A 20706-nucleotide genomic window follows, 5' to 3' on the forward strand; every position below is an offset into this window, starting at 1 on the left:
AAGTAGAAAAAAGTTTAAGGTTTACATGAAAAATATTTTATTATGAGAATGTGTGATTGAAAATGAGTATGAAAAATAGAATTTTGAAATAATGGTGTTACCGAACTGGGACTTAGCCTATATTTGGTTCATGTTTATCAATTAAATATAGTAATACTACTTACTTATTCATTATCTATTTTCATCTATTTATAATTTAAATAGTTTATAATTACTTTCAAAATATGCTTTTAATCTGTACATTCAACATCAAATTTAACACTGAAAGTATTATCGAGCTAGAAATAATTCATTGCACAATGAGGAATTGATATAACTAAAAAATAATTATGTGGCCACATTAAAGAATTGGTGGATAAAGGGCACCAAATTCTGGCTTGATACCAACAGTTACAGTTATTGCAGTTAAATTGTTCTGTGTGTTTTAGAAAACAAACAGCTTCACCGTATTTTTCAGCAATCCAAGATATACTCTCTCTCTCGCTCTCTCTCTGGAGTTCTGTAGAATATCTATTCTTTTTTCTACCAAAGCAAAGAAAAAAGAGCGTCCCTTTGTTATTCAATAGCTGTAGCCACTCTCCCCAAGTCTCGGAGGTCAATGACGTCTTGCCCTGCTAATTAAAGGTAATATATATTTCCCGTCAACACACTCTCAAGAACTATATATGTATGTATATGAAATATGTAGTATATAAATGTTCAAATTGAATATGTTGTTAATGATTAATTATTAAAGCTACCTGACTCCCAAGAAAAAAAAAGATTAACCTTATTGTGGACCTTTCTTATCTGTTTGTTAATTTCTTGGAGTAGTCAATTTATTCTTTTTATAAACCTGGTCCGCACAATTCCATATTTTTATCTGAGGTCTTGGGTTTGATAAATTTTGTTAATTTTAGTAAGGATTATTGGTTAGTGGGTGAGATACTTCGAAATTTTAGCTGAAAAACTTGTATCTAGGTATCTGTTTATAAAATTCTTGGAGTAATCAATTTTTTTTTTTTTTTTTTTTACAAATCTGGTCCACACAATTCCATATATCTGATTTGGGTTCTTGGGTTTTCTAAGTACCCAAGTTTTGTTAATCTTAGTAAGGATCACTGGTTAGTGGGTGAGATACTTCAAATTTTAGCCGAAAGACTAGGATCTTGGGAGCTCTTCTTCAACTGATCACTCTGCCAATACTACCATAAGATATCCTGTCCAAATTTGAACAAGACTGTGTGTTGAATAACATGTGTTGTTAGGGAATTTTTCCCCTTTCTATACAGCTTAATTCGTCCTTGGTAGGACATGGTCTAACTCTGACACATGGTTGATGGTCGATCATCCTCATTTCTCCAGCGCTCCACTTTGTTGAGATTTCTTTAGAGGTCACACTCCACTCTGCGGTGTGGCTTAGTTACTAACTTCATTATTAAGTCTCGTTAAGGAAGTTGTCTTGTTATTTCAGTATGGGTTGGGAAGGAGTAGACTAGACATTTGAGTTCTGGGTTATTCTGCAATGATTTATGGCTGATGAGGATATTATCCATTGGACGGAAAGAGGGATCACTTCTAGTGGAGCTATAAATAGTCAGTCCATCATCGGTCGGGTTGGTTGGACATAGCTTCTGGTTAAGCAATTTTGGTGGGAACTTTGTATGCTTTGCTTATTTTGACATTATGGATGTCAACCTATCATCAGCTAGACAAGAAGTGGGATCTCCTCACCTAACAGGCGAGGTGGATCTTTGGATGGTCAGCCTGTCTTTCAGTGAATGGTTTTGGACGATCAGTCCATTATCGGCTGGAAGGGTAGGAGGATATCAATGGTTTTTGTGGATCTATGTATGGACAGCTCATTATCTTTTGGGCAGGTAGGAGAAAATTCCACATCAGAAGTCCAGTAGAGCTGTTCATCCTGATATTTGCCACAGTAAGAGGGAGCTCTTCATCCAGCGTGATTGGTGAAGCCGGGGAAGATTAGCCAGTCATCAACTTAACAAGTAGGTAGGAGCTCCGCATCAAGCAGGTCGGGTGGAGTTGGGGATGGTCACTCCATCCAAAAATTTGAGCTATGAGGGTTAGGTTAAATGGCCAACTAGCCACATGGTCAGTTGGCAAGGTTGTGTTGGGAGTATGCTGGTTGATCAGACAACTGTCCCTCTAGGTGGTCAGAGCAAATAACCTTGGAATGCAAAAATTATGTACATTAGCTTTCTTTCATAAGTCTTGCACATATTGTTGTATATCTTATCCATGATTTATTATGTGAATATAAGTATGTATTTATGCACGTATTATTACCATGCAATCCTACAGTAACAAGAAGTTGTTTGATTATGGAAGGTTGAGGGCTACGGTCGACTTGGTTAAAGTAGCAGCAGGTTTGCCTTATTAAAACGGAAATATCAAAATCAATGGTGAAGTAATTATTTAGTTAGCTCATAAGTTGTTTATTCATATGTAAACCTGCATAAATTGAAAAGTTCAAGTAAAATGGTTGGAGCAAGTGGTGTTTAGGAATTGTGGTGATTTAGGCTTATATCTTTTTGATAATTATTGTATAGAACTCGTAAATTGACTGCTCTTGAATACTGAAAAATTAAGAAAATGAAATTGGGGATATTAAAGAATTCATTAGATTAATTATTTTTGAAAATAAACAGGATAAAATGGAAAAGAAAATGAAGAAGTGAGTTGCCCTTTCATTCAGCAAATTTCAGTTTCTGAATAATGAAGTACCGGGAGCTAGTTTCTCACATTAAGGTTGAGTCAGTTTCTTTAGAACTTTTTAAGTCTTTGTGAAATGGGATATAGATAATTGTTGCTAGATAATTCATTCTTGTTGCTAATTTCAGGGATGGAAATTCTTTCTTGTGATGCTGGCAGCTGCTGTTATATTGTAAATATTAGAAGAAAAGTGGTCAAGAAAAGCCCAAGCTTGCATCAACTCAAGCTTCCACGAGAAACAAGGTTCTTTAGTGTTCCAATTAAATCTGATAGCAAGTGTTTGCAATATTCTCATCCACATCATTATAGCTTTAGGAAACTTAACAATTCTCAACCTTCTAGAACTGTGGTTGTTCTTAAGAGAGATGAACATATCAATTCACGAGTCTCAGGTGAAACTTATAGCTCTTTTGTACTTGATGGGGAAGAAGGTGTGAACAATGTGACTGGTAGAGGCAAATCAGTTTCTATGGTCTTGATTCCTAGTTTGCCAGATGAATCCAACGGTGATTATGTAGCTCCTATTAGCAGCTCTTCCTCAGAATGGAAGCCCAAACTGACTGTCCATTATGAAAAATCAGGTTCAGAAAATGTTGATTCCCCACCTTTGCTCTTCCTTCCTGGGTTTGGCGTCGGCTCCTTTCATTATGAAAAGCAGCTAAAGGATCTTGGTCGTGATTTCAGAGCCTGGGCTATTGATTTTCTTGGTCAGGGCATGTCATTGCCATGTGAAGATCCAACTTTTGGATCCAATGGTGGAGATAAACTTGAATCAGATAGACAGGATATCATCTGGGGTTTTGGAGATGAAACTGAAACTTGGGCAGAGGAACTTGTTTATTCTGTCGACTTGTGGAGGGACCAAGTGAGCTACTTCATAGAAGAGGTAGCATGATTTTTTATGATTGAATTTCTTTGTTATGATATTTGGGTGCTCTGAATACATGAGGACAACTTGTAGAGTTGTCTTGTGATCTTCTTTAGTATGCATATTGTGTTTTCGTTTTTACTTTGAATGGGTTTCTCACATTTGTTAATAAAATCTAGCTTCATGTTCATGTTTCCGTGATACTGTTGCGTGGTTATGGTATCGTCTTAGTTGACTTCCATATCTTTTATCATATATAATGGTGAATTTATTAATTTACCCAGCTTTGGAACTGATAACTTTAAACAGTTGGGGGTTCTCGTGCAATTTTTGAGATATCAATGGTCGCACTACTCTGAATAACTCTGACCGTTTGTAATTTTATTTTTGTAATAAAAGAAAAAGGTAAATCTATTAAGAGGATCATCTGCAAATATTCATTCCAAAACTTGCTTTGATGTGATCCTTTTATATTCCTACTTTAACATAGTGAATTGTTAGAGGTCGAATCTTTGTGTCAGGGTGTGGTCAGTTGAATAGAAATTATTAGTGTGATTTGCATTTTCCGTTTTTTTTCTCTTATTTGTCAATACCAGTTTATTGCAATACTTATTTTCATTATTCTATCTTGCATGCTTGGGACTTATCCAGCTATGAACAGAAACTGTGATCCTTTTACGAATAAATGAATCGAGTCATATTTCATGTTTCAATTTCATCTCAATTGGCTATTTTCACTGTTCAACTGATCGCTTTGTAGATGTTAACTTTAAAATACTTCTAGCTTCGCTCGGAAGTAACACCTATATTGTTGTTTTAGAACTGTAAGAGTTTTCATTGTGTTATGGCCTTATTTGTCAATACCAGTTTATTGCAATACTTATTTTCATTATTCTCTCCTGCATGCTTGGGACTTATCGAGCTATGAACAGAAACTGTGATCCTTTTACGAATAAATGAATCGAGTCATATTTCATGTTTCAATTTCATCTCAATTGGCTATTTTCACTGTTCAACTGATCACTTTGTAGATGTTAACTTTAAAATACTTCTAGTTTCGCTCGGAAGTAACACCTATATTGTTGTTTCAGAACTGTAAGAGTTTTCATTGTGTTATGGTCTTATTTGTCAATACCAGTTTATTGCAATACTTATTTTCATTATTCTATCTTGCATGCTTGGGACTTATCCAGCTATGAACAGAAACTGTGATCCTTTTACCATGCTTATAAGGCAATGCGGCTTTGGGTTAAAGGAACCAGATTATTGTTGCCTTCTCAGTGTCGAAGATTTTATATTATATTTTTTTCACAGAAAATATATATCTTGAAAGAATATAATTATTGAACAAACGGTACAGAAATTAACAAAGTATAATATGCTTATGGTGCAGGTTATAAAAGAACCAGTCTATCTTGTGGGAAATTCGCTTGGAGGGTTTGTTGCAATCTATTTTGCAGCATGCTACCCTCAGTTGGTGAAAGGTGTAACCTTGCTCAATGCAACTCCCTTTTGGGGATTCTTCCCAAATCCTGTCAGATATCCAAGATTATCAAGACTATTTCCATGGGCTGGGACATTTCCTCTTCCTTCAATAGTCAGAAAGCTAACAGAAATTCTGTAAGTTCTGACCACGCATTGAGTATTTTGATTTCTTCTTTTAGAATTTAAAGTCCCCTTGAATCGACATCTTTGAAAAATGACTCATCGTATCTCTATTATTGTTGAACCACTTGATCTACAAACTTAAACGGTTAGAGAGTGTCAATTGTATATCATTTAAATCTCATCTTCAACATGTTCCCTCACGTGTAGGCAGAATTCATATTTTCAAATTAAAACCTTACAACTTTTAATAAATGGATGATGAAAAGACTTGAACCTAGAACTTTTCATTGCTCTAATATTAGATCAAGTAGTCCAAGATAGTATCATAGTCCATTAAGCTCAAACAAGAAATTTAATCCAAGACTCGAATGAGTACATGAATTTTATAATTTGTGTTCTCAAATGAACCACAATCTTACAGGGCATGGCAAGGATAAAAATCTCATCGAAGATAGATGAAATAAATAAATAACTTATAAGGTTTGGCTATTTCTCTTAACAATGTTGACCTTGTTAGATGGAACCTCTAGCCTTGATACATAAACTTTTAGATCAAGTATTTTAATATTCATTAAATTATTAAAGGTATATTATGACTTCAGTATCTTATTAATTGTGAAAACTTTGTTTATTAACATCAGCTATATGTGACTTCCATTTTTTAATTCTGGATATGTTTCTATTTGCTGATGACTAGACATCCTTCTAAAAAAGAGTTTTGGAAACTGAAGTTGAAAATTTATTTGTCAAATGAAAATTGACTTATGGAATGTTGAGGTACTGTTGAGGTTCGGTTTTTCTCTTTTCCTCCTAATGTTCTTCAAACATCATTATGGACTTACCTCTCAAAACCCATTGGCTTGGCTTGCCAATTATGTTGCAAACTTGCTTATTTTGGTCCTGTTATTTCATTCTAGATGGCAGAAAATTAGTAATCCTAGAAGTATTGAGCAAATACTTGACCAAGTCTATGTAGATCATGCGACTAAGGTTGATAAGGTATTTTCTCGTATAATCGAGACAACACAGCATCCTGCAGCTGCTGCCTCGTTTGCCTCGATTCTGTTTGCTCCTCAGGGTCAATTATCCTTCAATGAGGCTTTGTCTAGGTATGGACAGCAAGAGATCAAATTGCAACACAAATTTATTTGAAATCCATGTATTCTTTCTCAAATTAAGGATTTGCAGCTTGCTTTCCATTACAGGTGTCGAATGAACAATTTACCTATTTGTCTGTTGTACGGGAAGGAAGATCCTTGGGTGAAGCCAATCTGGGGCTTACAGGTGAAACGGCAAGTGCCAGAAGCACCATATTATGAGATTAGCCCTGCTGGTCACTGCCCTCATGATGAAGTTCCGGAGGTATGCAACTTGACACCAATGAATTAGAATTATGTTATTAACTGCAGATTCTGTCTGCGTAATTAGAAAATAAAGAATTTTTTGGTCTGGAATTGGTCTTTACACTGCCCTGCTCCAGTCTAAATTTTGGTTTTCTGCTGGTGTTTGAGCCTTCCATTCAAGTCATATATTCCAAGTGGAAGATCTTGAAAGCTGTTATTTGACATGTGAAGGCATACTTTGTCGTTGGATGAGTTGATTGATAAAATTAACAAGATTTCAATGCACAAATAGATAATTGAACTAGGAAACAATAACAGCAAATATACTATTTTCTCACGTCTGGCTCTGTACTTTCAAAATGAAAGATGTTCCACATACTATCAAAATGCATTCTTGTCTCTGCACAAGAAAGTGGGAGATTTGCACTCATACAAAAACTCGATTCTTGTATGCTCATGGCTTTTCCAGTTATCGGCCACAAGGTTTATGGTGGCCTTATCCTTGGTATCGCCAAATCTAGTTCTACTCCATGCAGTTGTATTCCGGTGTTCTTTTCGTCTGACTCTTGTTTATGTGAACAGGTTGTGAATTTTTTACTACGAGGGTGGATACAATACCTGGAGTCACAGGGGAGTATTGCATTGCCTCTTCTTGATACCCCACAGAGTGTTCGTTATGATTTTGCCTGGGACTTGGAATTTATTAGAGAAGGGTCCAGAAAATCGACTCGGGTAAAATTCCTCATGCCCAGTTTCTCTATCTGGAATCGGCTGATCTCTCGTTTCAAATCTGGATTTGAAAACTGTGGAACCGATTCTCAATAAAGAGAGCCCCCTTCTTCCATGACTCAGAAGATTATGTAAATTCTGCTGTTACTCATTCTTGTATCCTAAATAGATTGTCCCCTATTCTGAAGCAATTCGTAATCTTTGTGTGCAGCTCGTTTCGCTCAGTTCATTCTTGTATCCTTAATAGACCCTTGCTCATGAACTCGACAAGTCATAGGAATCTTGGGGAATCCAACAAGATTGACTTAACTGGGGATCTGGAGCTTTGATAAAATGTCTTCATTTTCAGCAAATAAGTTGTGACCAACTTGATGGCCTCACCAAAACGAACACCTTTGTAAAGAAAGCCATGGCTGCCTCTGCCTAAGAGCTTTGAGTGCGAGAAAACTTCATCGCTGCCTTAGTAAACATGCCAATATACAATGAACAGTTTTATCATAATGTTGAACCATCATATCAAGAAACCCAATAAAAAATTTATTGTTTAATCAATGACAAAAGGATAATCTATGTTTTGGTCGGCCGTACAATTCAACACATGTAAAATTCACTCTGGAAAAAGCTACAACCGAACATAGTCTATCAGAACATATCTATATTTCAGGCCTACATATATTATGTGAAAAACAATCAGCAGCGTCTATTGATGTCCTTGGATCTTGTCTTCAACTGCTCTTGAAAATCCACGACTTCAAAGCCAAAAGAGATCATGGGGGGCCAAAGAACTAGCATAAAAATGAAACAAATACCCAGCATGGTATCTCAAGATGTCATTTCTTGTGTACTCAGGGTCAATTTGTTGACATAATTCCACAACTAAAAGGATTGACAAATCAGAATCTAAACGTTTGCAGCGGAGCAGGGCTACGAATTTATCTCGAGTTCTGCCTTGTCTTGATCATTCGTTTGAGAGTTGCCAGCCAGAAGTTGCATTCATCCCAATCGCTAGTAGTGAGAAGTACCTATACAACAATTAACATGACACAAGTTAACAAGGATTACGCAAGGGGAAGTGAAAAGAAATGAAAAAGTAAGAAAAACTTCTCGAAGGTTTTGCAGGTGCCTGGATCTGAAGGGCAGTGCTAAAATCGCCGTTGTCCAATGCTTGACAGAGTTGTACAAGCCTTTCGGCAGCATTTTTAGAAATGTCTCCACTATTGAGCTTCGCAAACAAGGCACCTAACTTCTTCGAGTTGTCCTCAATTTCCCGCTTCTTTGCTGGATTAGCTCGTGAACCTCCCAATGCTTCGGATGTCTCGTTGAAAAGTCTTGTTAAAGTTGCAATAACAGGCTTCTGCTGTGCTGTAACATACAACAGCAAAGAAGCTACTATGTTAGGTAGCCAAAAAGATTCACTGAAATTCCTCAATTTTAATTTATTTCTTTTCAGTTCTGTAAGAACATTAAAATTGCAGGAACAATTAAATGTTAGGTAACAAATAGTACTACGGTAATATATCTAGTCTAAGACTATGGGATTTGTAGAGAAATCGAACTACTTCAACCCTCAATAACGTAATAGTAATTAGTATGTATCACAAAATTAAAAATACCAATCTATTAATTATTAATTTAATAAGGAGAAGTTCATGAAAAAAAAATACGCTAACTTCAAATCATCCTGAGTGTGTTTATCCCTAGATATATTAGATATTCAATGTACCGAAAGTTGGACAAATGTTCGATTAAATTCAGATTTAAGGTCTATAACAACTCATGTAATAATGCAGGGTAATGTGAACAAAAATCACTGTAAGTGCTTTGTCATTTAATTTGTTAATTATTATTTTCTTTGGCCTTTCGAAAGAGATGACCTTGCATAGAAGTATTTTGTCAGATCAAAAGCAGATAAACCAAAATACAGAGCTACCAGCTCCTTTAAAAATTATTTTCTGAATACAAAACAGATGAAACAAAAGCAGAAGTTTACCAGGTACATTCGAAGTATCAACAGTTTGAACTGTTGGTGGGGGTGCAGCAGGAGCTACAGGATGATGTACTGGAACAGACTGAGTAGGACTAGGTGGTTGTACTGGATTCATTGCAGGTCTTTCAACCCCTGAATTAGTAACGGGCATGAATCCTCTAGATGAGGGAGGAGCAGCCGCAATCTGGTGCATCTTTTGTCCTGGAGTTAGGACAGCCTGAGATGTGTTAGCACCATATGCAGCCACACCAGGTGTTCCAGCTTGATAACTAGGATTAACACCTCCCTAGATGAAAGAGAGACCATAAAATTAGACATGATATCATGTATGAGAAGATGATTAACAGAAAAAGGGTAACATACAGGATATAATTGTGAACCCAACGTCGTTGGCTGCTGATATTGCTCAACATTTCTTAATTGAGGGGGGTTTGTAGGAACAAAGGGTTTCAAAGCAGGCTGAGTAGCAGCAGGTGGTGGAGGAAAGTTTCCCTGCAAAAGTTTTGAAAATTGAAATCTTAATTTAATTACTATCTGATTCTAAGGTAGCCACACTACTCTGACTTATCATCTGTAACTCAATGTCGAAAATAAAAATTAAACCACTTGGGCAATTACTGTGGGAACTTGAGGCATCTGGGATGGAACAAATATGTTGGGCTGTGGTATATTCTGTGGAGAAGGTTGGTATGGGGAAGGAGCACTGTATCCCCTTCCCATTGAAGGAGCAAATGATTGCTGATAATTTTCACCATAGGGACTGTTGGGAACACTTGGCAGCATTGGAGATGGTGCTGTTTCCTGAGAGATGATAAGAATATAAATAAATCACAGATTCTTCAAAAGTTGCATGACCAAAATATTTTGCAGAACAGGAATATTTACCTGATAATAATGTTGAGAGGTATCAGCAACGCCATAACTCAATTGATCAACAGTATTATATGCAAGCCCTGTTAGTGACTGAGAGTTCTCGTAAGCCACAGGCTTCTCAACCTCTTTTTCTGCAAAATAATTTAAATTATCATTGTTTGGATCCAAATGTTGAAGGCAACATAAAACGAGCTCTCAGAAGGTGGGGAAAAACCGGATTCAGTGGAAAGAGAAATACGATCTCGCAAGATCGCAACTTCAGGAGACAATTCTTCAGTCCCTAAAAGCTTCAAGTACTCCATTGCTGTAGTTAAAAGCCCTTGACTTGCTAATATTTCAGCATATTTCTCAACTAGTTTGCACAAAGAAGCACTGAATCTCTTTTGCCCAGTTGCCAAAGCAAAGACAATAGTCTTTTCCATTAAATCCTTCAAAAAAGAATAAAAATAAAAATAAAAATCAAATTTCCTTCAACATAATCTGGTATCTAATAAACCCTTAAAAGAAAACATGCCTGAAGAAGGTCCACATATGATTTCCCATCATGTTCAGCTGACAGACTCTTTGACCATATTTCCACTGTTCTGTCAATATTTCCAGCACATATATAACAAAGCGTAGCAGCAAGTGTATTACCAGCACCCATGAGTCTAGAAGCAAGTGTATCACATAACAGAGTCCATTCTTCTTGCTGGGCAAACTGTATGACATCAACGATTAAAAACCTCAACGAGGAGGAAAGGAAATACAGTCAACAAAGTCGCACAACACTGTAAACGAACACTGAAGATTGTCTGTTTTGCATTTGAACTTTTTTATTAACGCACAGGCACCACTGCCTTTACACAGTCAAATATAGGGGGTTTTATATAATTCTTGTATGCATATTTCTATATAAAGCATGCATAATATATAACATGTACATGTATAATGCCTGCATAATAGACAACTATACTTGCATTATAAAATCAATCTAATCGTTCTATCCTGGTGACTAAGAATTTAAGTATTTCATGCAAAAGATTGAGCAAACAAGATGGAAGTAAAATGTAGAAAATAATTGAAAACCAAAAGAATCTGTTTGTCAATAGCAAATGCAGGTGGATTGAAGAGAACCAAAGACTTCAGCAAAGCAAAATAACAACAATAGCAGCATTCTAATCTTAAGAACATGACAAGCTTATTCTTCAGTCTAAATTGGGAAATGAATAACCACAATAAGCAACTTGTTTCTTTATTTTTTGACTCACCGTGCAGAGGAGAGCAAGTGTTTCCTTCCATGATTTCAGAGGCCTAGTGTTTACTAAGCTCATCAGATCATTGTTGACCATTGCAGAAACAACCTGAAATATAAAAATATCTGATCAACCCTTGATGATAAATATAACACCACTACATCAACACAGATTTCATGAAGGGAATGGAGAAAGGTTCTTATATTTCCAATCCAACAATAAACTTTGACCACCTTCAGATAGGTAGAACGACTTGTCTTGAGGTATTGATCACGTGTGCGCTCCCACAAGGGAACACCACCAACATGTGCAATAACTAAAGCATCCGCCATTCTATTTGCAGTAATGCATTGTGCAACTGCCCCCTTATAGTCCCCAACAACCAAAGCATGTTGAACAGCATCATCAAATGAAGGCTCAGAACTCTCTTCTTGTCCATCCGATTCTTGTTTGGATTCTTTGACACCAGAAACAGAGCCGCTGGTGATGAATTCATTTCCAGAAGTTGACAAAGGTGTATCTGCCCTGGGGCTGGGAAGATTGTTAAAGAAATCTTCACCATTGTCAGCAAATATAGTTGGTTCTTTGTTCCCGGATAGTCCTTTATTTGTTAAATTTTCATCTAGAGCAAGATCATTTATTTTCTCAGGGATGTCATTCAATTCATTATCATCTTGTTCAGCAGGCACATTGAAACCAAGATGGGAAAGCAGCTTTGACCTCGCGGTTCCATCATCAGTAAACATAACTTTCATGAAGCCCCATGTCTCTCTCTCGGCCTCAGATCTGAGCATAAAATGGGTTAGAGAGAAAATTGGAAGCAAAAGGATATGGCAAACCTATCTCAAATGTAATATCATAGTTCCAATTTATATAAGGCATACTCAGACTCTTGAGATTTCTTTTCACACAAATGCATAAGTGATGATCTCTCCCCGTTCTGTATTGCAGCCTCAAATTCAGAAGATCGACTTGCCAAACCATGTTCTGTAGCTAAGTTGTGCACATAGACCTAGAAAAATGAAAGAATCAGGAAAATGTGATTGGATGCTAAGGAAAATTAAAACAAGTCCCATTGGAAATACCTCTGACGATCCAGTTGACGAGTCAGCTGAGTGAAATGCAACAAGCTTTCCTCCAAAACCAAATGAGACTCCTGCTTTACGCTTGTACCATTTTGGTGCCCTCAAAGGTGCTACAAGGAATATAACATGTATGAGAACAATCCACCATCTAAACTAACAGAAGTGCAAAGAGCAACTAACACCACGTGATGCAATATCCAATCAGATGAAAGGTGGAGAAATATAAAATAAAACAAAGGTCGGTAGTAGATAAAACAGAGACAAAGCTATAATTTTTTTCTAAAAGGAAGTTTGCCCACAAAATAGCTTGGTGGCCAACTAGGCACCTTTCAACACCTGCACCTAGACCAGTCTATCTCTAGCTTATTAGATTTTTCCAAATTGAAAACATTCTTTTGAATATTATGATGAACTCTGCTTGACTTCGAAGGTGAAAGAACGTAAATCTTTCACCTGCAGAACATACGAAGTGGTTAATAGAAGATCAGGTAAAAGGAATGACATTGTAAGGATAGAAAATAACTATGAGCAGTCTATTCCCAAAATTTGAAATACAACCATGTCTTGTGCTCATCAACAGAAACACAAGTTCCAAAATGCTGTCTTTGGGGCAGGAAATGCTAAGGCATACAGACTTCCACACGTCATAAACAGACGAAACCAACTAATCAATCTATTTTTTATACCATTGACATCTGTGCCAGAACAAAGATTAAGTTCCGTTCTTTCCAAACAGAAATTAGAACAGCATAACATTCTATCATGTACGAGATGTAATACCTGCCCCAAAATCATTCTCTCCAACACCATATCGATCGCAACCCTGCAAATGAAATATAAGAAAATAAAAATTTATGAAGTGAATCTTGAGGTTGAAGTGCAGAAGAAATGAAATTACCATACCATGCCTTAACATCATAACCAGTCTACACAACATTTATCTCAGAAATAGAATCATCCACAAAGTAGCTAAATAAATTATCACTTCACTGTTATGCCATGATGTCTTCCATCTTGTAATAGCATGAACACCTCCAATATATTGTGCAGTTAACTACAGAGATTTTTCTCACCTCTTATGGCCATTATGAAACATTTTTCTTTCCAAGCATAAATTAATGCAAGAGGCAGATTAAATATTACTGTACATCGTAAAGGCATTTATCCTATAGTTGTATGGTGAATTTAAGTTTCCATCCACAACTGCTAAATGTTAAAGCTACAGAAAATCAAAATGGAAATAGAGGATCAATGAAGAAATGAGCTACCATGTTTCAGCCATTTACAGTATCACTCACTACAACACTTCCCATCAGAAATTAAAAAGGCACATTGAGACAAGTCCATTAACAATCAAACTAACCTCAATATTATAAATGCCAATTTTTCCATCAAACGACGATGCTGATACGACCCCTGGAATCTTAGGGTACCAGTGTACATCAAAATTCCAGTTGGTTCCAGCAGGCAATTCAGCCACAATCTGCACAAAGTTTTACATCAAACTATTGTTACCTATTGCACAATGCTGAAACCAAAATTCTCTGACAACCCCATTCCATCTCTTCCACCAAGCATATCAAGTAAAATAGAAAATGGAGAGGGTTAAGATAAACAACGGGAATAAACAAAAGGACATTTCATATAAAAGAAGAACACGCGTAATTCAACAAAGAGATAGCAATCAAACTCACTTACCTCTCCAGATACAGTGTCCCAGCAAATGGTCCGACTATCCTTGGCACAAGTAAGCAAATAGGAGCTGTCAATGGGGCACCATGACATAGCAATTACACCTGATGCAAGTGATACAAAAATACAAAATTGAAATGAACCCCATAATGATTAAAAAGGCTTAAACGCATACAAAAGTGTTTTACCTCCGGGTACAGCCTCAAGGCATAAACCTCAAAAAACCAATATAATAATTTTAAGGAAACATAAAATAGATCAATAAAGTAGCAATAATAAGTTTTCAAATTGGTAATCACAAAATAAGAGAATCGTCAAGATATTTGGTTCCCCTATCATCATTCTCATTGCTCAGTTTCTCTCATTAATTGTCATTATTCCTACAATTGCGATGATGCCTTCCCCTTCCCCCTCCCCTTCTGTGTAAAGGCTGATAACAAAAAGAAAAAAACTCATAAAATGTTCTAGGCTATAAAATATAGCATAAAAGGCTAAGGGCCTGAGGCTAGTAAAGGAAAAGCTTGGAAAGGCAAGACAAACATGATCAAATATCAATCACCCAAAAGCTTAGCCTTGAGGTGTAAGCCACATTAAGCTGAGGCTTAAGCCTTGCCATAAAAAAAATGCACCTACAGGCTCCAAACTGAACTAATAAACTGATGAGAATAACTTCTAAATGAAAATCTTAAACATCCCAAAAATTTAAGGAGATAAGAGGTAACCAAAACAGAACCAGTTAGGTCGTGAAAGAGCATTGTGAAAATGAATATAAAGAACAAACATATCATATCATTCTTATTATTGTCTTTGGGGCCTTAAAATTTGTTCCTCTACTTGAAATCCTTCTAAGTACATCAATCATATTGTTGTATATTCAATCTTAACCCAAAAAAATAAAAATAAAAATAAAAATAAAACAACAACGAACATATCTGTAATGTTCTATATTTATTCTTTCCAATCACTATAGGATGATTTTTTTCTCTCTATATAAATTAAATCCACAATAGAAATAAAATGAATCCTCCTCATCATTCGCCCATTTCATGGGATAAATGAACTTGTTGGATTTTATGTACAATAATAAAGAGATAAAAAAGAAAAATCAACACAAGAATTTACGTGGTTCGGCAGTCTGCCTACGTCCACGAGAGCGAAGCGAAGATAATTTTATTCAGTAGTGAAAAATAGGGTTACAACAAATTATTTATACTAACCCTAGCATGGGCCTATTTGATTCAGGACTTGTATTCCACTCTATATGAGTCATATGCACAACAGAACTCAACAAATGTTTATGGTGCTTAGAGTATTCAGCATCAAGTTTTTGAAAACTAGACTACATCTTCAAATGTTCGGCCAATTCCCATCTATCCAAAAAGCACATATTGACTTGTAATTCTTGAAGATCTATAATTAAAAGTGTTTTTCCCTGATTTGTAATTCTTGAAGGTCTATACTTACAATTGTTTTTTCTTGATTTAGAACCACAAAAAATCTGCTTGTAGTAGATGTGTCTCAACTGAATTATAAGTTGACCAGACAAATATGTTTCTGTTCTATGAGCATTGACGAGTGAGAAAATATATACAACTGAATAATAGCATAACCTAGGGAACTTACATAAGTTTCCTGTTACAAAAACTGCAAACTAGTCTAGATATTTTCATCCTAGAATATAACTAGGAGGCCTTTAGAGAGTTTCAAAGTTTTCGAGGCATCATGAGTAAATATTAGTCAGATAATGAGTTCTATTTATTTTACGTCATTTGTCTGAAAATATTCAAAAAAACATATCCTTTTCTATTTCCATTGCCTGTTGGAGGCCATTGCAATTTTAGTCAGTCAAATAAATCCCAATTTCAGGCAACTCAAGAATATTTTCTTCAGCTTTCTGCAACATCCAACAACTATAGAACACATCAGCAAGGTAGGTAGAAAAGGAATAAGACAGGCAATGCAAACTGGGCCAATTTTTTCCATAATAGAACCTTAGAAGAGGGGAAGGCAAGGAGATCTTAACTACTAATGGAAACCAAAGATCTAGGACCAAAATTTCATTTTATCCAAGAATAATTTTCTGAATATCACAATTTGATCAATGAGTAAGGAATGTAGACTTTTTAGCTAATCAGGGATGAGGGTGAGATAGAAACAGAAACCCAGCAACAATTCAAGCTTCATAACTCTAGTTTAGTTTCACTTCCTTCATTGCTCATAAAAGCAAAACTGCACATTATATAGAGAGATCCTCCACCACACCTTGAAGTTTGTATCTATGAGTCGTGTGTTATTTGTGTGTGTGAGAGGGGGAGGGGGGAGGGAAAGGGGGAGAGAGTGCGCGCTTTTGCTTTTTCTACATGTGCATGAAAGAGGGAGATTACAACCCTAATTATTAATATTTGATTTATGTCATTTGCAAATCCAAAAAAGAGAGACAAGATAATATCCAATTAACTAGGAGAAGATGTAACCAATTTGAGATAGCTTCAAAGCTGGAAAATTAAAGCTTCATAATAAGCTTGAGAAACTTAAAAGTGAATTATTAAATACTAGGATACCTTTAGTGTGACCTACGAACTCTTTCACTGGAGACATGATATTCCGCATATCCCAGAGCTGCATGCGCATTAACCAATTACAAGGGTAATGAGTTGAGCAGATCCAAATTTATATCACGTCGTTGAACCAAGATCGACACAAACTCATTACCTTAAGAGAAGGAGAACTATCTTCATCTGAAGCAACAATGAGCTGAGTAGCAACCTCAGGATTCCACTGTAAGACAGAGCACCTCCTCTTAATAGAATCTGAGAAACTGCGAATTGGCAAATTCAAGTTCAGAAAGGAGGTGAATAGTGCTCAGTATTTAAACATTCAATAAAAGTGATGCCTAACATTTGATGGAAAGCAACTTACCTTATGACAGGCTTTTGCTTCTTCAGATCCCACACAACTGGAATTACAGAAAACTATTTTTAACATAAAAGTACACAGCAAAGAGAATAACATATCAAATATTACTAAAAGTCTCCTTACCGGTTGTTCCATTAAATGAAGTGGAGGCCAGTATATGCTGAACCTTGCTATTCCAGGACAAAAATGAAATTTCACCTTGAGTAGCTGATACATTACCCTGTGACAAACAGCCAAGTGAGTTTCCTCATATAGATGTCACAGGCATAATCAATAACAAAAGAAGCAACATGCAAAACTTAAGCATGGAGAGAAAATTCAAGCATCGATGGAAGTTAATTATTTGACACCCACGGGTCATTGAAAGATTAGCCCATTTCCATGCTTAAAATTAAATGAATAGAACATGTTCAGCCCCTGTTTGACATCCTTTATTTCAAAACTCTTTTCTACATAACAAGTAGAAATTACATATACTGCTTTTATCAGATTAACTGCAAAAAATATCGAGTGGAGAAAAATAAGGGCACCTACAAAATGGCATCATGGCTCAGTGATAGCATTTCTAAAAATGGGAGCCCGATTGTAGGATTTCCCCTTGAAAAAACCCCATGAATCTTGTTTTACACTATGCTCATTCCCATNATATAATAAAACACCAGCTAAAACATAAACCAATTTCTCTACCTATCATCAAGGGTTTTAACATTTTTTAATGATATAGACCTTCTTAAAAACACAACCATTTCCTCACCCTACTCCTCAAAAGATATGAAGGGAAAAAAAAACAAAAAAATGGAGTAGGAAAAATTGATAGATTGATGGAGTCCCATATGCGTGTGTGCGACAACTACTACTTTACAATATATCTTTGTGAACTCTCTACTTGATTTCTTCCCTCCCAAATTACAATGTAAACATGAACAGGAAGAAATTGAATTTAACATTTGTGTATAGAAATGTTTGATGTGGAGATCACAGATTGGCAAGGAAATCTGTAGGAAGAAATGACTGTTGGCCAAAAAAAATTAGTTCACTTCTCAAATATATTTAGCATATATGTCGATTTAAAATTTCGATTAGAGGAAAAAAGTTTCCTGCATCAGACTTCATATGCGTACAGTTCTATGAATAATTGACATTATAACCTTTACCAGAACTTCCATAGGTCCATTGTTTCATACCTTTAGAGGAGGAAAATGACTTGGTTCTGATGGTTTTGCAACATCCCATATATATATTTCACCTTCGTCAGCCCCAGAAGCAAGGAGGTTTGGAGAAAGAACATTAAACTCCAGTCCACGAACCTGAAGTGAGAGGTAATTTAAAACATACATTCTACCAACGTCCATCAAATCGGAAATAAATAAAAACAGTGAAAACGCATGAAGCATGCACAATACAAAAATGAAAAAACACTTACAGGCCCTCTATGTTTTGAAAGTTGGCCAACCAAAGCACTTTCACTTGTCTCGGAACCCTTTTTAGTGTTAGAACTAAGAGAATCATACAAAAAGAAAAAAAAAAAAGAATGGAATTAAGACCTTATGAAAGCAAGAATAAACTTATCAAAGAAAAGCTATAACCAGCTGCAGAGTAATCAGTAGTCGTGCAATATAAATCCAAATTTGTGATGTCAGCAATAATTTTGAAGAGACTCAGTACATTTGATCATCATAGTATAACTTTCTCCTATTCTAATTTGGGAGATGTAGAACAGAGAAATAAAAAATAATATCAGGGTGCTAATCATTACCAACACAGTGCACAAATTTAGCAGGCACATTCTAGCAAACAGAGAGGTAAGCGAATACTTTGTGATACACAAAAACATGACAATTCTAAAGTTGACAAAGGCAGCTTAGAAAGAATTGCTTCTGCATGCCATTAAAATGTACTGGAATAAATACCAAATCATATAGTGTTCAAAGTATATAAAAAAATTAACAAGGGAAGGAAATATGGACCAAATGAAAAGAACTAATTTGTTCAAATTAATGTAACCAAAATATAGAAAAGATGCACAAATGAAAAAATAAGAAAAAAACAGGGTTAGACCATGGAACAAAAATTGAAAATTCTATAAATAATTCTCCTTCAAAATGATGTATGCCATTGAGCCCCTACTTAAAAGGAATTGCTGCGTAATTTCCAGTTCAATTCAGTCGATATACAGTGATCCCTTCAAAAATCACAATACATAAAAATTTCACATTTTTGTAATATTTTAGGGAGCAATCATCAAATGCACTATGCATATGAGATAATATGTGAACTAACAGCTGCATATGATTCGATTAATAATTATAGTGCACTACAAGCTATATTTCCTACATTGTCGATACAGAACAGGAAAGAAAAGCGATAATTATCAAATATCAAATGCATGAGTAATGGATACTCAAATTCAAAAACAATATATTTGCATAAATCATCAGAATGTTGATCCAAGTAAGCAATTACTAGAATTCGTAATTTTGTGCTAATGAAAAAAAAAATCAACATTCAAACTCACTCCCTCCAACACTCGTCAAATAAAAAGAGAAATACCAGAACGAACAAAAATCCAATTATACAAAAGACTGAGAATCCGGGGACAAAAATTCACCAGATCAGGGAATTGGGATTCCAAAGGCCAATGTTGCCATCTACCAAACCACCAGCAACGAGGCCAAGAGGAAAATCCTCAGAGTTGGCGGGACCTTTTCCCCAGGAAATCCGATTGAAGCGCTCGGAGCTGGGGACAGTGCCGGCCAAAATCAGCTGACGATCGTCGGACACAAAGTCAAGCTCAAAGATGTCGAGATTCGCGGAGGAGCTGAACTGCAGATCTACCGCCCCGGCCATTGTCCCCGCCGCCATGTACGGTCCCTCCGGCGCGAAAGCAGCCGAGGCCGATCTGTTCACCCCCTTTATATACGACGCCATCACCCCCTGAAAATTCAATCCTCTACGAACACGTGGTGTATATAGAAAGAGAAAGGGAGGTTCAGATTTATACAGATGGAAGAATTGTATGTATAGATCTAGGTTTAGGGAAGAAATGAAACTGGATCGAGAGGGGGGAGATCGAGTGAGTTCTCTCTCTCTTTAGGGGTTTTATTTTTTATTTTGCGTTCGGTTTTTCATTTTCTGTTGCATGTGTTTCGATTTTTTCACTTGTGTGAGGTGTTGGATAGTATGATGAGGGCTATTATCGGAAATTCAGGTCGTTATTTGTAAGGAAACCAATCAGGTGACGACATGTCAAATTGAAGTGCCACGTGTAGGTTAATGACGGAAATACCCCTTCCACGTCCTCATTCACGGACCGCTGCCTGGCTTTGCATCAAAATCTCACGCAAAAGAGAAATAGGGTAAAAGCCTGTTTGGGAGTGATTTTGAGAATTGATTTTTTGATCATTAGAAGAAAAATGAGGTTCACCTGTGAGAGAATAAGTCAAATATGACGATTGAAATAGTAAAATAACGGTCAAAAAATCAATATTTTGGGACAAAAAATCGCTCCCAAACAAGCTGTAAATGAATTAATTAAAATATTCATTTTGTAAATTTTTAAATAGTTTACAGTAATTCCACAAAATGTAATGTGTGAGATATAACGAGTAGTAATTATGAATATATAATTAATTAGTATTTTATATTAGACAATGTT

The 20706-nt window shown here is 36.0% G+C and overlaps 2 protein-coding genes across 7 annotated transcripts; one reads left to right on the forward strand and one right to left on the reverse strand.

Moving 5' to 3' along the window:
* The first annotated feature begins 99 nt into the window (after positions 1–99).
* Positions 100–8451, forward strand: LOC111394847 (pheophytinase, chloroplastic-like). Of its 6 annotated transcripts, none has more exons than XM_023020875.1 (9): positions 100–624; positions 1860–2189; positions 2844–3601; positions 4977–5203; positions 6109–6300; positions 6397–6553; positions 7117–7266; positions 7475–8281; positions 8383–8451. In XM_023020875.1, exons 2-8 carry the CDS (start codon positions 2177–2179, stop codon positions 7505–7507), a joined length of 1530 nt encoding a protein of 509 aa, XP_022876643.1. In that variant the 5' UTR covers positions 100–624; positions 1860–2176; the 3' UTR covers positions 7508–8281; positions 8383–8451. The 6 variants fall into 6 exon arrangements, with proteins under 6 accessions (XP_022876643.1, XP_022876639.1, XP_022876638.1 ...); XM_023020871.1 differs by having other exon boundaries at positions 101–624; positions 7117–7394; XM_023020870.1 differs by having other exon boundaries at positions 101–624; positions 7117–8281.
* Positions 7778–20191, reverse strand: LOC111394846 (protein transport protein SEC31 homolog B). Its single transcript, XM_023020869.1, has 22 exons — positions 19660–20191; positions 18475–18547; positions 18236–18358; positions 17175–17271; positions 17055–17091; positions 16848–16953; positions 16697–16754; positions 14142–14239; positions 13807–13926; positions 13224–13266; positions 12444–12553; positions 12243–12370; positions 11592–12144; positions 11374–11466; positions 10638–10823; positions 10338–10551; positions 10136–10254; positions 9869–10051; positions 9614–9742; positions 9254–9536; positions 8387–8625; positions 7778–8285 (listed from the first exon to the last, which is right to left on the reverse strand). The coding sequence occupies exons 1-22, from the start codon at positions 19977–19979 to the stop codon at positions 8196–8198; spliced, it is 3402 nt and encodes a 1133-aa protein (XP_022876637.1). The 5' UTR covers positions 19980–20191; the 3' UTR covers positions 7778–8195.
* Between the last annotated feature and the right edge of the window lie 515 nt (positions 20192–20706).

The sequence above is a fragment of the Olea europaea genome, chromosome 5 (genome assembly GCF_002742605.1).
Source record: "Olea europaea var. sylvestris chromosome 5, O_europaea_v1, whole genome shotgun sequence".
NCBI classification, from domain to species: domain Eukaryota; kingdom Viridiplantae; phylum Streptophyta; class Magnoliopsida; order Lamiales; family Oleaceae; genus Olea; species Olea europaea.

What these genes read in the sequence shown, in the direction of transcription:
- LOC111394847 (XM_023020870.1), top strand. An exon ending in TGAGCTACTTCATAGAAGAG is followed by an intron (nt 3,602 to 4,976) that starts GTAGCATGATTT and finishes CTTATGGTGCAG; the next exon opens with GTTATAAAAGAACCAGTCTA. An exon ending in TTCAATGAGGCTTTGTCTAG is followed by an intron (nt 6,301 to 6,396) that starts GTATGGACAGCA and finishes TTTCCATTACAG; the next exon opens with GTGTCGAATGAACAATTTAC.
- LOC111394846 (XM_023020869.1), bottom strand. Translation starts at nt 19,979, where the DNA reads ATGGCGTCGTATATAAAGGGGGTGAACAGATCGGCCTCGGCTGCTTTC. An exon ending in ATAGTTCTCCTTCTCTTAAG is followed by an intron (nt 16,755 to 16,847) that starts GTAATGAGTTTG and finishes ATGCGCATGCAG; the next exon opens with CTCTGGGATATGCGGAATAT. An exon ending in CACTTGCTCTCCTCTGCACG is followed by an intron (nt 10,824 to 11,373) that starts GTGAGTCAAAAA and finishes GATGTCATACAG; the next exon opens with TTTGCCCAGCAAGAAGAATG.